Raw genomic sequence first — 18,566 nt, forward strand, 5'->3', positions numbered from 1 at the left:
TGTGAAATAATCCGCACAATATACAACAACATACTTGAAACAAATATCCCGGGTTGTTACGGTTCATGTGACAACCATAACACGGAAGTGACAACCCACACTTGCAGGAAAAGTGATAACCTCCACGGTAGCTACGTCACGGGTGACGTCATTTCGTTTCAAAACAGATTTTTAAATAAATAAAGTTTTTAATCCATTGTAATGTGTTTTGGAGACGACGGTTTAGTTTTGATTCTAGAATCAAAACAAACGAAGTCCTTTGTTACGAGACAAAGGAAATATTCGCGAATTGAAGTTTATTGTCTGGATTATTCGTCATAAACAAAAAGAGAAATATCTGCGCTGGGTGTAGGTATTTATTTGTTTGTTCTTTTTTGCACCGAGGCGAGTTACGCTGTATTGTGAATTCCGTTTAAAAATTTAATAAAACGCCACCAAAATACTTACTAGGTTTTATTATTAGATCTCATACGCTGTAGTCAAAGCAAACAAATTAAAGGGGGAATCTACTTTACTATAGCGCCACCACACGGGTGGTATATCTCGTAATTCGAGGATAAATAAACAAACGTTTTAAGGTTTTAAAAACAATTCCCAATTTTAACAAAGCACGAAAACGAATAAAGTTAAATAACAACATAATAATAAACATGAGACATTTAGGTGCTCGGATACGATGTAAACGACAAACAGTGTACTGGTTCGTGGGGTAAACGCCACAAATTTGATCAGACTACTGGTTCCAGTTATAACGTTTGCGTTGCTACGAAAACATTCAACACCTGCGATAAATACCTGACATTAACTCGTAGGAAACGTGGGTTATGTGGCGTTTGAAATTTAAACTGAGAGGAATTTCCGGAACAACCTCGAAAGTCGGTTTAGGTTTCGAAATATTTAACGAAACAAAAAAAAAAATTTTTTACTTCGTATCTTGTTGAAGTTTCCAATGTTTCGGTGATTGGAATTTTAATTCTCATTGTAGGTTGGGGTCACTGTAGGATTTGAACCTTGTACCCTCGGTTGAATGTGGGAATTAGAACAAAGATCTTATTAATGAAAGCAACGAACGAATGGATGAATGAATATAACTTATTTATCCTCGCATGGCGGGGCAACGGTAGGCGTTATAACACGGGTGTTCTGTTTTATACACCTCGTGCCCGCTTGCAAGTTACGACGCATGTAACTTTGTGGGTGATTGTTTTAATGCATGCGGCTGACAATTTAGACAACCCATAATATAACGTATAAATAGGATTTAGTAGCAAAACGGAATTCGTTGTAACAAGCAACGCAAGAGTATTAACAAGAATCTGTGATTTCATTCACGATTATACTAAAAATCAAATTTCTTAAACCTGAGATTATTTTAAACACCGTCACTTTAAGCTTTATGTTAAAGATGATCACGATTGCAACGACTTTCGCGCACGAGGATTCTAGAACAACAAACATTATGACGTATCTATTACCTATGACGGAAGTATTCGATATTTGATTCTAGAATTCTGTTTGATAAAATCTCGCGAATGTTGCGACTTAACCGAACTTAGCGAAACTTTGCGGGATAAAAGACGTCACGATTTTATCTAACACTTTTTACTCAAGTAATTTTTACCCCAGCGTGTTTGAACGACTGTCGTTTTGTTGCTAATTCTCGTATCGTCGTTGATTTAGTTGGTCTTCGCTATCGTATTTGAATGTTTAATCTTGTGCATATATACTTGGAACTTTACACCGAGGCGAGCTATGCTGTGGTATAAACTGTAAACGTCGCTTAAAAGAACAAACATTGAAATATCTGCGCTGAACAACGCTGGAGTATTTGTTCTAACTTGCCAAAATTAACAATACCATTTCTACAAACGAATTTGTAACCAACACTAAATATTTGTAATCAACTTTTACGACAAATCGAATCGAGACTGGTTACCAACTTCACATATTATAATGACGACCAACGCTTTGAAATCAAGAATAATAACAGTGTCGAGTTCTATGACGTCACAGCTCATTATTCCAGTATCGCTATCGGAAGCGATAACAGCGGAGTAATTGTCACGTCATAATTGACAAGTTCTATAAACATGCGGTGACGTAATCGGGGAAATCAAAATTCCAAAAATTTGGTTTCGTGGGTTTTAGCCGTACGGCTTGAAAGGGACATCAGGGGATTATTGGTATAACAGATTGAAGAACGAGGCTCCTGGTTTCGAATCTAGGCCAGGGTTGGAGAACCAGGGATCCTGGATTCCAATCCAGGCCAGGTTTGGAGTACCAAGGATCCTGGGTTCAAATCCAGGCCATCAAGGTTGGAGAACCGGGGATCCTGGGTTCGAATCTAGGCCAGGGTTGGAGAACCAGGGATCCTGGGTTCGAATCCAGGTTATCCTGGGTTCGAATCCAGGCCAGGGTTGGAGAACCAGCGATCCTGGGTTCGAATTCAGGTCAGGGTTGGAGAACCAGGGATCCTGGGTTCGAATCCAGGCCATCAAGGTTGGAGAACCAGGGATCCTGGGTTCGAATCCAGGCCAGGGTTGGAGAACCAGGGATCCTGGGTTCGAATCCAGGTTAGGGTTGGAGAACCAGGGATCCTGGGTTCGAATCCAGGTTAGGGTTGAAGAACTAGGGATCCTGGGTTCGAAACCAGGCTACAATTGTAAATAGCGAAACAAATCAACGTACCACCAACTTGCGTTTAGTTGAAACAAACTAACCAAGAGATTCTTATAATCTGTTCCATTTATTGCCATGTGTGTAAACACCGGTAATATAAAATCACAAACCTAAATTTACCGTTACTGTTCGTTTTTTCGTTTAATCTTTGTTACCGTGACCGAAGAGACAGCATGAATTTCATTCATTCAAACATAGCCTACGCTGCTTACAAAACGTTGGTACAATAATACAACCTAATCTACCCCTTGTACTAGAACCACCAATCCAACCATTGCTTGCTATAACTCCACAACAAACCGCTGATAACACAAACCTCTTACTTCATGCTCACGGACAAGCGATTGAAACACACGCTTCACATTTTCAATCTTGCTCCTGATAATTTATATAAAAGAAACAAAGAATTTTCTCCTTGCTGCCCGGGAGTGAGAAAACGAATGCCGCGCGTTCTCATTTCGCGTAATATATGACGTCACAGTGTTGAAACCTTGAGTTGGTGACGTAACTCGTGACGTCATGCAGAGTATTTTCGAATGAACGGCAGAAAATATTAACATGTTATTTTGTTCTATGTGAGTGAGGTCCGTATCATGGGACCTGGGGTTTATACCAGAGCTGGCTCACCCCAACATTGTATAGTAGGGTCGGGTAAGACGGGACACTTTTAGCACATAATATTTAAATATCCTTATCGTTATCAACGGTTTATGGGAGTCGTGAGGATACGGTTTTATAATTCTTTGAATGTTTTTTGTTTACTACCAAATGTGAAGAGAAAATAGAATGAAAAGGTGTCTCATCTTCCCCCACCCTACTATATTTGCACATTCTATCATGCATGGATGAGGTCCTTGTCAAAGTAACTAGATTTGTCCCATTACTTCAACACCCATCTGCTAGGAACCTTACGCCGTAAACATTTAAGCTGTCTAAACTGCAACGTTTTGTTTACTTCAGTTATGACTTTGCTACATACGTAGCTAAATACCTTTGCTGCCACCTGACGGTCACATAATAGTATAACATAATACTGTATAAGTTTATTTATTTCTTCCAATACAATAGCAAATTAATTAAAACAACAAAGAGAAGGGAATTAGCCGCAAAACGACAGTTGTCTTCTTACAATTCTATTTAATAAACAGATAAAAAAAACGTGGCAGCTAAACAAATTAACTTTTTATTATTGATGAATTTGATTGACTTGCAGAGCATATGATTGTAGTATGTTGCCACACAATTATCATTTGTAGGATATAAATAACTACAGTTTACAAATAATGACATAATTATTTTTTTAAAGAACTTTTTAATTTTTGTTAATATGACTGATAATTACAAGCATCGCCCATGCTGTTGTGAGCAGAGGTGCAGGTGGCCTCAAGCTGAATCTTTTTGAACTCTGGACAGTGGCAGACACCACGTTTACCTTGGTTTTACAGTGAAACGAATTTCTTGGTAATCGGTCAAACGCAGAACATCAGAATCCTGTTGATTGATAAAGTTTTTTAATATTTTTGATGGCATTTTTAGCTGAGGTTGGGCCAGAGTATGACTTCATCCGAAACTCAACAGATTCGTTCCAGAAGTTTGAAAAATATCTTAGATATACTGGAACATGTTCGTTATTTTCGTAGTTGAAATAAATATTAATTAATTAATCATATGGTTCTGCGGACTCTGGTCCTAGAAAACCAGAGCTGTGTGGAAATAGGACCCATAAAAACACAAACAACACGAAAACGAATAAAATGAACTTACCGATGTTAGTTCCATGTTGTTTGGCAGTTTAAATACAGAACCTACTCGTGTATCACTGGGCCGCCCACATTTTTCAACATAAGCTTGCTTAAGTTGTTCCAGACTTGGTGGGTTCCAACGTTTGAACTGAAGTTCAACATTATTTGCCCAACCCAGGGCTCTTAACACTAAATACTCAGGGTGGACGACCAACCCACATGGTTTGTGCGAATCTTTCAACACGGCGAACATCTCCCTTGGTTGGTACCAGAACCCGGTACCTTTGTGGCTTTGTGCTGGTGGTGGGGGAGCTTCTGGCAACTCTGGTTGAAAGAATATTATTAAATAAATGAAAGAACACATACACACACATCAGTGGCAGCATTGAGCCTCGAACCCCTATCTTCCAGTTTAGAGGCAGACATGCTAACCACTGTTCCATGTCCCCTGATATTAATTGTATCTCCGTGTTCTATTCTATTGGAAAAGCTGCATGGAAGGCAAGCCAGGTCAAAATTGAAACAAATATAAACGAGAGCTTACCTTGTTGTTTGTTGGGTTGTTGATGTTGTTGTTTGTTGGGTTGTTGTTGTTGTTGTTGTGAATAAATGAAAGGTGGATTGGCCAAATAGTTTGGAACAAAAGTAGTTTTGCTCTCTTGTTGAACTGATTCTGCATAATATTAGTTATCTGAATGTTTAAGCAAATGTTTGTTCAGGTCAACTCCATCACGAGGATAAATATGTAAAAACATCAGTATTACCACAACAGCAACACACATACATTGATATATAACATACTTTGTGCACAATACTGCAGGGGGGTTGTATCTTTGTTCCCTTAACTTTTCACAAGCAAATCTGTCACATCTCAATACCACACCAAAATTATCTTAAGCCGCACAAAAAGAAAGTTTAACGTGACAAACTGAAAAATAATAATAATAACCATACAGCGCCTCCTTGGGTGGCGATAGTGATACAATACCTTTTATTATCACATTATGACCCAACAATGCCAGAACATCTGGGTTCGTTGTAAGTTCTCGTGGGGATTTCCCATCTTTATTCAACATTTCTTTGTTTGCCCCATTTTCTAATAATAGCTTTATGACATCACAATGGTTTCGCTTCGCTGCCCAATGCAGTGCTGTCCTGGAGAAACAAAAGTCATGTCTTTTTATCCACACATTGCTTTTACTAAAATATTCTAAACCATTTTGATATTTAAAATCATTATAAAAAAAAGAAAAAGCAATGAGTTTAGAACTCTCTGTGACGTTACAGACTAGGCTGTTGGTAGTTAGTGATTTTGCTTGGTGGTTATAACCAGTGGGTTAGTAGTTATCAAAAAAAGAGAATTTTAGCAGTAAAACGACAGTCGTTATAACACAACATACCATCCATTCACAGGGTTTTGGGAATTAACATTTACTCCAGAATTTATAAGAATCTGAACCTTTGTTACGTCACCAAGGGAACAACATTCTCGAAGTTGTTCTCCATTTGTGTTCGACATTTGAACGATAGGTGTTTTATTACGAGTTTGTTCCAAGACAATATTAATGTAAAAACTCAAATTTTGTTAAAGGGTATTTCCCGAAACAAGTAACGTCTGCAAATATTTCGACCCTAAAGTTCATTTGGATGACTGGACGTTAATATATAGGTTTTATATGTTATCTAGTAGGGACATAACGTAATTACAATTTTCTTATATTTATATTCAACCTTACGTGTAAATCAATTGTAGCTGTACCTTCTTGTTGGACACGTAAGTTTCTAGCGGTTGACCGTGTTTTAAGCATAGATTTAATGATACAATTACCCAAATGTTTTCTGATAGATTAATGAGGTTTATCCTAAGCACCTAATAAGAGTGACAGTGCCGCTAACGAACGGCTAAATCGTCCCCATTTATTTCCACGACGAACGAAACATGAAGCCTCAACAAAATATCCTAAATATCCCTTCCCATACACAATAACTCCCAACAGTGAGCCTTGAACCTGGTAACTTTCTTTCTATAACGCAGACTTTTACAAAGAAATAAACCAACTGAACCTACAAAGCCACAGGAATGTGTTTATACCAACTCAAATAAAAGGGTGATTTATAAAAACAGCACACCGCTTATAAAACATGGAACTAGCACTTTGGGTAAATTGAAAACACCTATGGGACAACCTGGTGAACACCAATAAATGGATTTAAGATTAAATATTTTTAGGCCTACATAGTATTGTAAGGGAAGATGGGACACCTTCAGCACATAATATCAAAATATCCAGATCGCGTTTTAAACAATTAACAATGGTCTATGGGAGTCGTGAAGATACGGTTTTATAATTCGTTGAATGTTCTTTGTTTACTACCAAATGGGACGAGAAAATAGAATGAAAAGGTGTCCCATCTTCCCCTCCTTCACTACATCATAACATGAATTAATTTTGTGATATAAAATTAATGTTGAATTCACAGGTTGACCCATAAACACTACAGTTGGTGCAAAAACATTAACAGGGTGACTCCAAGCTTCTGGAACTTTAACAGCGGCAGTTGCAGCATAGCATGGGGGAATTCCCAATTGTGATAGTTCATGGGGATTGTTCTGGAATGAAATGTATGATGTCATAATGTGGAGTATTGGTAACATTATGACATCAAATTTTACTATGACATCATCTACATAATTATGAGATCATCAACATAATTATGACATCATCAAACTTTACTATGACATCACACCTGATGATGTAAGCATCTTTATATGTTCGCTAAGCACGTTGATCTTTGTATGCAGAAGGTTAAAGTTGGGCGACGTGTAAACGCGATCGTTGTCGCCGATCTTTCCATTTGCGATTATCTGTTTGGGGCAACAATGTTTAATAGGTGAATGAATGTAATTTATTTTATCCTCGTGTAGTGAACTAAAGTCGTTATCACACCACATAAATAACTTTGTGGGTGATTGTTTTCTGTGTGGCTGACAATTTAGACAACTTATTAGTGACCACTGGGATAGAAAAATTGTAGTTAAATGTCTTTCCCAAGCACACACATACACCTTGGCCTGCATAAACCCAGTATTGTTCTTTTTATCTAAATCTGATGTACAGTTTAAAATGGGTATTTTAATTGCCTTTCACATTACCTTACAAAGTAATATATATATTTATGGCAACCCCATACCACCAGGGGTTGGTGTTTAAGTTCGTTTAACTTAACCCACCCACCTGTAGCTCCTGCCTTGAATAATTGGACACCCCTACAGCGTACATGGTGACACCAAGTACACGCGCTGCGTTTGCGTTTGTTGAAAGCATGTATTTATCCAGGGACCTATACAAGTACATGGTGAACCTCGTGCTCACTGTTAAGCTTTTGCAAGATTTATAGCAGATGTTTTAAAATGTCAGTGTAAAAATATGCTATAATGAATATGAATGATTACATGTAGCAGCATCGAGCCTCATACCCATAAACTCTGGGCTACAAGCAGACACAAGCCACTTTGCCAATATGCACATGATCATGAATGAATGAATGTAACTTATTCATCCTCACATGGTGGGGCAAAGACAGTCGTTATAACACGGGTGTTCTGTTTCATACACCTTCTGCCCAATTACGAGTTACCATGTAGGTAACATGACCTACCTCCCATCCATTATAACCACGATGACCTTCCTTGTGCAAGGGTCAGTGAACCTGTTTGACGAAGCAAGATCGATAAACACGGCTTTGTGGATCGCATGCGCCGTAAACGAGGTGTAACCATGGTGACGCATTGAGGACAATGCCACCTGTGATGTCATAGATGTAAACAATAACTTACAATTATTTGGATTTTTATTTTCAAGAAATCCAAGTGTTAGGTAAGAAGCCATAGCTTTAATATGATAGCTCTCTGTATGTTATATATCATTATAATGATTATTACAGAAAAAATGTGAATCTGTAAAACTTCAGCATTGTGTGTTAAATTTAAACTTTCTGTTTTGTGTATTTAACATTAATCATGTTTCAAATGTTTTTGAAGCCAAGATTATTCCAAGTTTCCACACCAAGTAAGTTTACCTTGAACTGGATGGTTGACCCAAACTGACCAAGTGGGATCTCACTTTCCATGTAAGGTTGGTCGTAGATGGATCTGTGGTAGAGTATTTGTACCGAAGTATAAAGGGTGTTGGGTTCAAACCCCATCGTGGTTGTATTTGTATCAAAGTACAAACAGTAGGGTGGGGGAAAACACCTTTAGCACATTATCTAAATATCCTGATCGAGTTTTAAAAAACTAACAACGGTCTATATGAGTCGTGAAGGAACGGTTTCATAATTCTTTGAATGTTCTTTGTTTATCAACAAATGGGACGAGAAAATAGAATAAAAAAGATGTCCCATCTTCCCCCACCCTACTATATAAACAGTATAACTTGATGACAAACGGACTTTTAACTTATTATATGGTATTTATTAGTTATTACTAAAGGTAGAGTTTATGAATTCATGTTATGCACCAATGGTTATCATTATATTTCGTGACTTTACCACCAAATATATGATATATCTTTTATAAAGCCAATGTCTGAGCCTAAATGACATTATCGTTATCGGTTTCTTATAGAAACAGAATCAATACAATCAAATACAACGATACAATCAATTCTTTATATTATTTCTATAATTACCTTTCATTGAACCAGTGTGAGAATTGCATCACCCCGACCCTAGTGGTCGTTAAGTTAAACGTTTCCACGACTCTCGAAACAAACTTCGACATTTCCTGGAACTCGAACGTGTTCATTGAACCGGAACCATCCAATAGAAACATTATATCGAGGCAAATTTTCGGGCATGTCGCTAAAAGTTAGAGAAAAAAAAATTAAAAAAATTTAGACAATAATCACTGAGTTGAAATATTTGCAATTAAGTGTCGAAAACGGTGGCATTTTAGTGTTAATGTTAACTAAGGACAAATTCGTCATCAATAAATGGGTGAGAATAAATGGGTGTCAGAGTTGGCCCATTATCTCAACACCTAGGGTGCTACAACACATTATTAACTACTTGGTTTGGAGAAATGTCCGTTAAGTGTCTTGCCCATTGACATATACCCCACAAATGTGGCAGCATTAAGCTTTGAACCTGGTAACCTCTGCTTACAATGCAAGAGCTTTACCTACTTGGCTCGATGATCAAATCAATGAAGCTTTCAACTATAAAGTCAAATTAAATATAAAGAATTTTATTCTTACTTGCGTTTGTAGAAAATTCTCTTGTTTTGTTGATTTCTGAAAAAATAAGAAATGAATTAAAATGATAAAAAAACGAAAACAAATTTACAAAATAAACCTCATTGTAAAATATTCCACTAACCTGGTGGTAATGTCTTGTCAATATGTCCAAGTGCTGTAAAAACAAAGTTAATATTATAAATACAAATATAGTGCATCATATCATATGTCTGATAATTTGGTCAACCCATTAGTGACCACTGGGTTGGAGCAATTGTTGTTAAGTGTCTTGCCCAAGGACACATACGCCCACAATGGTAGCAGCGACGAGCCTTGAACCCATTACCTAATGGTTACAGGCAGGCGCGCTAACCACCACGCCATGGCGTCGGACAATATAGTGTATACTAGTTTCAAATCAGCTAAGCAATGTTTTACCCAACATAAGTTGCGTGTCTATGTTTGTTGAAATACTCGGCTAAACAGAAATATGGCATTAATAAATAAACATTACAACCAATAAGTTAGGTTTGTTTCACAGGATTGTGTGCCTAACTATCCCTGCCTCCCCTGTGTTTGAAAAGTGTTGCCGATATGTATGTACCTAACAGAACATAACTTGGATATCTGCTCGCATACAGTACCGAAGATCAGGTTGATTAAAACAACAAAGAGAATCACACATGAGATATAAAAGAAAAGCTTTTAAAAAAAGGTTGTCGACTATTCACAAATGTCATATACATATATATATATAATACAACACATCATGTATAATATATTTAGTTCCAACCCACATGTGCACTTGGGTAAAGTTGAATCCTCCAACAAACTTGGTAAAAGTTGAAACATTCGTTTGGTGTAAACGATAATGTTGTACGAGCTTTCATCCAATGTATTGAGTGGGGGTAGTAGGTTAAAATCACAAGCATTGATGATGTCAAGTCTTAGTATAGTGAAGTATGTGGTGAAAGCCCTGTGAAAATAAAGCTTGTATTGTATAGGTTGTTTCATTGCGCACCTTTCTTACAATAACACGTTAATCTGTTTTAATTAAATACAACTTGTTAATACAAGCTCATTTATGTTGTATTGTTGTTGGGAATATAAAGGTTGGATGAGGTGTGTATTGTTGTTATATGGGTGTTTCTAATATAAGTAGCCACTTTTAGAACTATTTTTGACTTGAGTGACTTATCTGTGGTTGCCACTCCCATGCCCACAGTCGAGCTGCTGAAGCTATTGCAGTGTGTGGATAAGCAGACATGACTTTTGGTTGGTTTGGTCATTTATATTCTCATGGGTGAAAACTTGAGTGCCTTTTTCATGGTTGCCACTCCCATGCCCACAGTTGAGTTGCTGAAGCTATTGCAGTGTGTGAATAAGCAGACATGACTTTTGGTTGGTTTGGTCATTTATATTCTTGTGGGTGGGAACTTAAGTGACTTATCCATGGTTGTCACTCCCATGCCCACAGACTAGACTTGACTACTGTACACACCTTAACAACACCACACTACCATATAAAGTTACCTGCAGAATGAGAAAGTATCTTTAGCCGTCAGCACAAGTTGTCTAAGGTCAGACAACTCGTTTTCTTTGTTCTTGATTGCCGTGAAGTTACAAACTGGTGGTGGAAACCTGGTTTTCCCGAGGTAGATTATAATGTTGGTTGTTTGTTTGACGCGTTGTAACAACTTCACTATGCTGGATTGTTGGTGTAGACAAAATGTTTCATGTGATGGCACAAACATGATTGTGAGGTTCGCCATTGTGTCTTCTATTACCTAGTGATGATGTAACAATGGATAAACTATGTTTGCTAATATGTGTCAAAATGTGATCTTCTGTCAGTTGAGCAGTGGGTTATCTAAAATGACTATCATTTCATCAGTGATGAACACATGCCACCACAATGATAAATAATAGCAGCAACGAGCCTTGAACTTGAACCTATAATATAAGGGCTAGTCACTACTGCCAAGCGAGTTACTGCTACACCATTAAATGTTATCACTAAATTAGGTTCTTACTTTTTGCGATGCTTTTAAATGAGTCGGGAAATATGACTCAGCAGTTGTTAGGTTGCCAATTGAGCATTGTGAATCGACAATTTCCATGCATTTCTCCGACAATTGTATGTTGGTTCTTAAAAAAACAAATTTCATAAGTTTGCGTTTTGTTTCATCCACTTCGTGCAGTTTACAAGTTACAATTTTGTGGGGGATTGTTTTTAATATGGATGACAATTTAGACAACCCACTTAGTGACTAATGGATTAAGCAATTACCACTTCGTGTCCTGGCCAATGACACATTCGCCCACAATGGTAGCAGCTACAGTAGCCCGCTCATTTCTTGCAATAATTTAACACTTTGCAAGGGCCCAACACCCACAATGAAAGCAGACTAAGAAGCCACAAAGAAAACCACTGTGTCAAAACTTTCCAAAACACAAAACCCCAAAACACACACTCCGGCAAACCTGCATGAACCAGGGTGAATATAAGGAAAGTCGTTGAAGAACAACGAGGAACAAATCCATCGTTTGTTGTACATCTCGCGGAACGTACATCCAGGACTGTATGGAACATCATTGTTTATGATGTCATAATAGGTGGGTGGGGCACGACATGAGTTGGGGGATTGACATTCACCAAGTTCTAGAATAATACAATTGTTAACAATCAAAATTATTACACACAATGTTGGAAATCTTAGCATTAGTTAAATAATAGTTAAAAAAACACAGACTTTCTGTATAATATATAATATTAGAAAATTTTCTTTATTTTTTTAATGTCAGTTTAAAAACTAAAATCATCTTAAAATCAACAACCACTATGACGTAACAACAACGTGAACATCCATTATGACATCACAAACCTGATGAATACAACGCTCGGAACCCTGGTCGTTCAACCGAGTTATCCGAGTTGAAGGTTACCGTGACGATGGCCCCTGGGGTCGATTGGTATGATACGGGTGACCGCACATCACCCGAGTAGCGTTGCGTAACATTTCCGTTGTCGAATATCTAGAAATTTTTAAAATTGGGGTCAAAATGGAAGTGTGGGGCGTTTTTGAGGTAATGAGCCAATTGTGATCTAAATCTCGGGTTCTATGGAGTGCCACACTGTACGACCTGGGCTAAGGCACAGTTGGACCATTACCTTGACACCCAGGGTGCTACAACCCAATAATGACCAATGAGTTAGAACAGCGGTTCCCAAACTGGGGTCTACGGACCAAAAAAAAAGCAACGATTGTGATCCAATACCAAACATTGAGAAGTTAATTGCAGCAAAACAAGTGCACGCATTCCATTAAACAGCTTGTCCTATTTAATAGATCTCGCTTTTTCTTTCATTGGTGTGGTTTTTGCATTTTTCCTATATAGCATTCTTTGATTTTTATAAATCATAGAAAAATTCCCAAACTTTTCTATATACCGCCACGAAATATAGAAAAGTTTGGGAACCATTAAGTTAGAACATTTGCTGTTTTGCCACTTAAGCTTAACAGTACATCAATTCCAGTATCTTACAACCCCAGTCGTCATCCACATATGATGAAACTAACTTTGCACCTTTCAACTAACCCAGCCTTCTATCACAGAACTTACTTCAATATAATCATATTCAGCTTCAGTGTTGAGGGTCGTGAATGCGATGTTAATGACTTTGTTATACCCTGGTGCAGTGACCGACCATGCACACTCCAAGTTAGCATCATAATTATCCGGGAAGTTTGGTGATGTCATTTCCTGCGGTTCCGAACCAGCGAGCAACTCAAACTCACAAAGGTCTGGAGTTTTAAGGAAAAATAGAAATCAAAAAGTTTGTACAGCATATAGATCAGGAACCATAGTATTTTAAAGGGAAATGATGGCATAAGTCTCCTATTCAATCAGAAGACTATAATAGGACTTCTTGATTAAAATCTTACAACAAAATAATTAAAAACAAAACAATACAAGTACATAAGGACAACATTAAAAGATGTCACAATCTCCAACAATCCAACATATTAAATAAACAAATCTCTATGAAATTAAACAAAACACATATTAAATAAACAAAACTCTATGAAATTAAACAAACTTAGAAAATAAAATATTGTTCCAAACTTACTCAATGATTCAGTAAAATTTTGTTCCATTTCTTCAGGAATTTCTGCAAAAAAATAAAAAAAGGTTGATACAGGTATCTGTATAAAACAAAACACTCATGTTATAATGGCTGTCGTTGCCCTGCCATGCAAGCATAAATAAGCTCTATACGTGGTAACTCGTAAGCAGGCACGAGGTGTCTGGAACAGAACACCCGAGTTATACTGACTATCGTTGCACTATCAAATATAAACAGTCAAATTACACTCATTACCGTGGCCACACATAGATAAACAAGTTACATTCTTCATCAATTTAACTTAAATTTCAACCACCACCCCTCCTATGCTTACCCCATGCTTGGTAGGTAAGGGTGAATCCTTGTCTATTAACCAAATCGTCCGACACAAAATGCAGGAGAACAAAATGATGGCGCGTTACCACCGGTTCTACTGCAGAGGAACCACTCAAGCGTAGAAACGGGGAATTTCTGGCTGCTTCAGTTGAGTCCTCGTAATTGTAAAGCTGTAATAATAAACAATTTAAATTTAGAATGACCAAATGTTTAACAAAATTATTTATATATAACTTAGAAATTAGAATACAGCGTAAAAGATTAAATTATAAACAATGAAGAGATAGGAATTAGAAGCAAAACAGCAACTTTTCCCCTGCAAACTGAGTTTACCTGCAGACAGAGCGTTGGTAAAGTAATTCTGGTACCTTCTAGTAGCAGGCTACTACTACTGGTGCAATATGTTATGTAATACGTTGGTTAGGGGTTTAGGGGAGAATGGGTTTAGCAGTTTGGATTAGAACAGGTAAATAAGCTATACATTGTGCTGCACAAAAAGGATCATTTATAGTGGACTTGCACTTAGAATACATACTCGCCTTATATCGTATATTACCTCTAAGACATCACAACACTGTTCGGTATCAAAGTTACCGAACGTTATATTCACTACATGCCCGACTCCTGCAGTGATCAACCACCAACAGTTTGTATTGGAATCGTAATCTCTCGGGTAATTTGGCGACGTAAACACACGTCGCGTTTCAACGTCGGCGTAGAAGTGCGTTTCCCCGCAACTCGCTGTATAAAAATACCTTTAGTTGTTTTGTTTGTGACGTTTTTTTAGAAATTACTCCTTCTATGACGTCACAATGAAATTCTAGAGTCTTACTTGGCGGGTTTTAAATCATGAATTCGATTTGCTTAGATCCGATACAAGATAGTGAGAACGTTGTTATTACTAATTTTGAGGCATGTCCTGTACCATACCACGAGGTAATATAGGTTTTATACGCCCCTAGCACTGTATACTGCGCCTTAACTCAATTTTTCAGAACCCATTAGTAACCACAGGGTTGGTCCTATTACAGTTAAGTGTCTTGCCCAAGGACACTCACGACTAAAAGAGGCAAACCTCAAATAACAAACAGATATGAGATAAAACTTACGTGCTGGTTTAACAGGTGATGGCGACTCAAAGGGATTTGCCTCTGTGAACACAACGAACATTAAACAACATTAAAATAAACAAGTTACAACATGCTGTTATTGGAAATATGAAATAACAAATGCGTTTACCACAGAAAAAGATCATCATTTGATACACAAAATAAATAGTAATAGGGCGAATAACATGGTTTATGTTTTTAATCTCTTTTTCCTTGTCCCATTTGGTAGTAAACAAATATTGTTTACAGAATAATGTACCCGCATGTTCACGACCCTTAAAGAGCGTTGTTAATTGTTAACAACACGATTGAGAAATATGGGACTTCGGTGTTTACGGTATCACATCTTACCCCACAGTAATTATAAATAACTCACCGGGTTCAACTGGTGGAGTCTGAGAACGAACTCCTGAAATTAAACATTAATAAAAATGCGTTTGTTTTTAAACACCTAACAGGGCTCGGGCGGATTATTAAGATCGAAGACGCCGGGTTTGAATCTGCTCCGGTTGGCATTGTTTATAGATTTAGGCGATAAACCTGGACAGGAATGGTTAAACTGAAGGGTGTTTTAAAACGTGGCGGAACTCTAACTTATTAACAATAATTCATGAACAAGTTTAGTCTATGTTGTGCAAAATTGCTGGATGCTGTAAAGTTGATATAAGCTCCGCACAAGCCTTGTGTCAGGTTTAGTTAACAACAGAAGCCATGCAAACCTTGTGCGATGACGTAGGTAGTCAAAATTGTCTTGTAAATCCAGATGCATAATGACGTCATAATATCACCCTGTGACGAAAGAATTCTCCAATTTTAGAAAAGGATTGTGAGATTACGATGTGAGTGTATGATTATTTATAACGTCATAATACCTTTATTGTAATATCGTAAATATTTGTCCCCAGGTGATTTTAATATTCACACTAATCCATGCACTCCTTGCTTATCTCCGCCTATATGAATGACCAACCAATGTGATAAGTATTAACTACGGGATCTGGCCTTTAACCTATTGGCAAGAATGCGATGTTATGTTGCGTTAAATCTGCTGTATACTAAACTAATCTCAAGGTGTTTCAGACAGTTTGCCTCGTGATCAGTGTAAAAGAGGTTACTATACACCAAGTTACTGTCCGAAACATTTGCTGATCATGAGTTTAGTATACAGACTGTAACTTGGTTCATCATCAGTGTAAAAAAGGTTACTGTCCACCAAGTTACTGTCCGAAACATCTGCTGATCATGAGTTTAGTATCCAGACAGTAACTTGGTCCATCATCAGTGTAAAAAAGGTTACTATCCACCAAGTTACTGTCCGAAACATCTGCTGATCATGAGTTTAGTATCCAGACAGTAACTTGGTCCATCATTAGTGTAAAAGAGGTTACTATCCACCAAGTTACTGTCCGAAACATCTGCTGATAATGAGTTTAGTAACCAGACAGTAACTTGGTTGATAATAAACCAAGTTAATCCTCAGCATATCTGCTAATCACGTGCGGTTGGAATCTACGGTCTATAACACGCTGACGTCTCGACCAAAACAAACCGACAGCTTATCTGCCCACACACCATGGCTTAGCTGCAATAACATATTTTACTCTTTGCTTCCCGTTATATTAACCTTACCAACGAAATACTTAACGAATTCGTGATTCGTATTAAAGTGCTAAGTTACTATTTCCCGGGGCGAGAGTCGACAAGTGATTCGCAGCAAATGCTCGAAAATAAAACCTCTGGTATTAATGTCGCCTTTCGCCTTGAGGAATCCGAGCAGACCTCCAAATACATGAGGTCGCGAAGTGATAGAAACGTGAAGATATTAAAAACCGGTTACACTGGAATCGTATTCACATCCATTATTCTACATATAGGGTGTATCGAGTACTTAACACCAACACTGTATACAGAATAAACTGCCCTTTAATCTTACAACTGTATATAAATATTGAAGCATTTGAGCATTGGAGTCAAATATAAACACAATAAATATATAAGTCCACGACGCTGGCCCACACTAAAGGTAACTAGCAGCAACTATAAATATAAAGAATTCGCCGATCTGTAAACAACTTTGTAAAGCGTTGTGTTATGCTGTTTATTTGGTGCTTGTGTTGCTATTTTATGGGAGGCAATGGGCCAACTCCGGCTTAAATACCGTGTTCCATGGGATATCGTAAGACATCATAAAGGAATACAAAAAACAGATCGCAGAAAAAGATAGACAAATTGATATGTCGTCACAAAGGAAGTATGTCCCTTAACAACAGTTTGAATAACGCAAATTACTTCATCACAAAATTTAATCTCAAAAGTTAACCTTTACACGCACTTATCTAACCTTTGTTTTCGTCGTTAACAGGCCACGCCGCCAGTTACGAAGTATGTGTGCTTGTGTAGATTAAAATAACTTCGTTAATTAAATAGCGAGGTTTTTGCTGTAGCTTGTAGCGTCTATGACGTGTTTATGCTACAACAATACACGTGTGTGACGTATTAATTGGTTGCGAATCGAGTTTGTTACCTAGACATAGGTGCGTGTGTGACGTTGACAGCAGTTATTTTGTTACGTGACAACTAAGCAGTGTTACGTCATAATGATGTAGTAATAAGGAAAATGTAGTTATATTTTTTTTTAGTTATGACGTCATATGAGATTATTTGATGTTCTAGATCTAGAACCTGTAACAATGAATTTAACAGTGTAATTGTGACATCACAAACACGAAGTTGGCGTCCACACGAGTTTGTTAAATCGTGCAAATGTAAATGCCGGGATCGTGATTATGAACAAACAATTGCACTTTATTGTTCGTATTGTGACGTCACAAAAACTGAATATGAAGATATTCTGTATCTCTCAATTGCAATTTTCGTTCTAGAATCTCATTTACAATTGCCAGATTATGACGTCACAGGTGCTTAATGATTTTGCGCCGTGACAAAGTGACGTCACAATACTTGTTGGCTGCAAAACGCGTTTTTTAACTCGATCATATGTTAGTGGGTCTCAGTAATTTGGTTTGCGCAAAATATTTGTTTTGTCAACAAAAATATAAAATCACGCGAATATAAATCAGAAGATTAATCAGAGTTTATGCTAAATAATATATAAGCTGGGACTTGTTTATATTTCATTTCTGAGCGAATTTATCGTAAATTGCGTTAATTTAGGGAAAATTAGAAATTATGGTGGACAGTTATAACAGTTAGCGTAACAAACCTTATTAGTTAGTATATGTCAATACTTATTATTATTATTATTTGATGCTTTTTGTGCACTAGTTTTTTACCGGTGTTTTAAACACGTTGTTTTAATTAATCGGAACCAGGT

General features: G+C 37.3%; 2 protein-coding genes and 1 long non-coding RNA gene across 5 annotated transcripts; 1 reads left to right on the plus strand and 2 right to left on the minus strand.

Moving 5' to 3' along the window:
- Positions 1 to 3,710: 3,710 nt before the first annotated feature.
- On the minus strand, positions 3,711 to 6,059 carry LOC149730515 (uncharacterized). 2 transcript variants are annotated; one of them, XM_089884428.1, is made up of 5 exons: positions 5,822 to 6,039; positions 5,410 to 5,576; positions 4,966 to 5,094; positions 4,444 to 4,745; positions 3,711 to 4,170 (listed from the first exon to the last, which is right to left on the minus strand). In XM_089884428.1, the coding sequence occupies exons 1-5, from the start codon at positions 5,938 to 5,940 to the stop codon at positions 4,108 to 4,110; spliced, it is 780 nt and encodes a 259-aa protein (XP_089740554.1). In that variant the 5' UTR covers positions 5,941 to 6,039; the 3' UTR covers positions 3,711 to 4,107. The 2 variants fall into 2 exon arrangements, with proteins under 2 accessions (XP_089740554.1, XP_089740553.1); XM_089884427.1 differs by lacking the exon at positions 3,711 to 4,170 and having other exon boundaries at positions 4,354 to 4,745; positions 5,822 to 6,059.
- A 427-nt stretch (positions 6,060 to 6,486) lies between these two features.
- Positions 6,487 to 16,261, minus strand: LOC149730516 (uncharacterized). Of its 2 annotated transcripts, XM_089884402.1 has the most exons (21): positions 16,105 to 16,261; positions 15,952 to 16,021; positions 15,609 to 15,641; positions 15,233 to 15,274; positions 14,680 to 14,864; positions 14,122 to 14,293; positions 13,791 to 13,832; positions 13,283 to 13,464; positions 12,544 to 12,694; positions 12,143 to 12,320; positions 11,692 to 11,806; positions 11,192 to 11,445; positions 10,456 to 10,634; positions 9,801 to 9,833; positions 9,680 to 9,715; positions 9,113 to 9,284; positions 8,502 to 8,574; positions 8,082 to 8,227; positions 7,658 to 7,763; positions 7,170 to 7,287; positions 6,487 to 7,032 (listed from the first exon to the last, which is right to left on the minus strand). In XM_089884402.1, the coding sequence occupies exons 2-21, from the start codon at positions 16,010 to 16,012 to the stop codon at positions 7,019 to 7,021; spliced, it is 2,292 nt and encodes a 763-aa protein (XP_089740528.1). In that variant the 5' UTR covers positions 16,013 to 16,021; positions 16,105 to 16,261; the 3' UTR covers positions 6,487 to 7,018. The 2 variants fall into 2 exon arrangements, with proteins under 2 accessions (XP_089740528.1, XP_089740529.1); XM_089884403.1 differs by lacking the exons at positions 6,487 to 7,032; positions 7,658 to 7,763.
- Positions 8,162 to 9,554, plus strand: LOC149730517 (uncharacterized). Its single transcript, XR_016385667.1, has 2 exons — positions 8,162 to 8,299; positions 8,464 to 9,554. It is a non-coding gene; the product is annotated as an uncharacterized LOC149730517 (long non-coding RNA).
- Positions 16,262 to 18,566: the final 2,305 nt, after the last annotated feature.

The sequence above is a fragment of the Ciona robusta genome, chromosome 9 (genome assembly GCF_009617815.1).
Source record: "Ciona robusta chromosome 9, ASM961781v2".
In the NCBI taxonomy this organism is placed as follows: Eukaryota; Metazoa; Chordata; class Ascidiacea; order Phlebobranchia; family Cionidae; genus Ciona; species Ciona robusta.

What these genes read in the sequence shown, in the direction of transcription:
- LOC149730516 (XM_089884402.1), bottom strand. Translation starts at nt 16,012, where the DNA reads ATGACGTCATTATGCATCTGGATTTACAAGACAATTTTGACTACCTAC. An exon ending in CCTTACCTACCAAGCATGGG is followed by an intron (nt 13,833 to 14,121) that starts GTAAGCATAGGA and finishes ATTTTTTTGCAG; the next exon opens with AAATTCCTGAAGAAATGGAA. An exon ending in ATTCAAGGCAGGAGCTACAG is followed by an intron (nt 7,288 to 7,657) that starts GTGGGTGGGTTA and finishes TGCCCCAAACAG; the next exon opens with ATAATCGCAAATGGAAAGAT.
- LOC149730515 (XM_089884427.1), bottom strand. Translation starts at nt 5,940, where the DNA reads ATGTCGAACACAAATGGAGAACAACTTCGAGAATGTTGTTCCCTTGGT. An exon ending in CAAAACCCTGTGAATGGATG is followed by an intron (nt 5,577 to 5,821) that starts GTATGTTGTGTT and finishes TTGTTTCTCCAG; the next exon opens with GACAGCACTGCATTGGGCAG. An exon ending in ACAACCCAACAAACAACAAG is followed by an intron (nt 4,746 to 4,965) that starts GTAAGCTCTCGT and finishes TCTTTCAACCAG; the next exon opens with AGTTGCCAGAAGCTCCCCCA.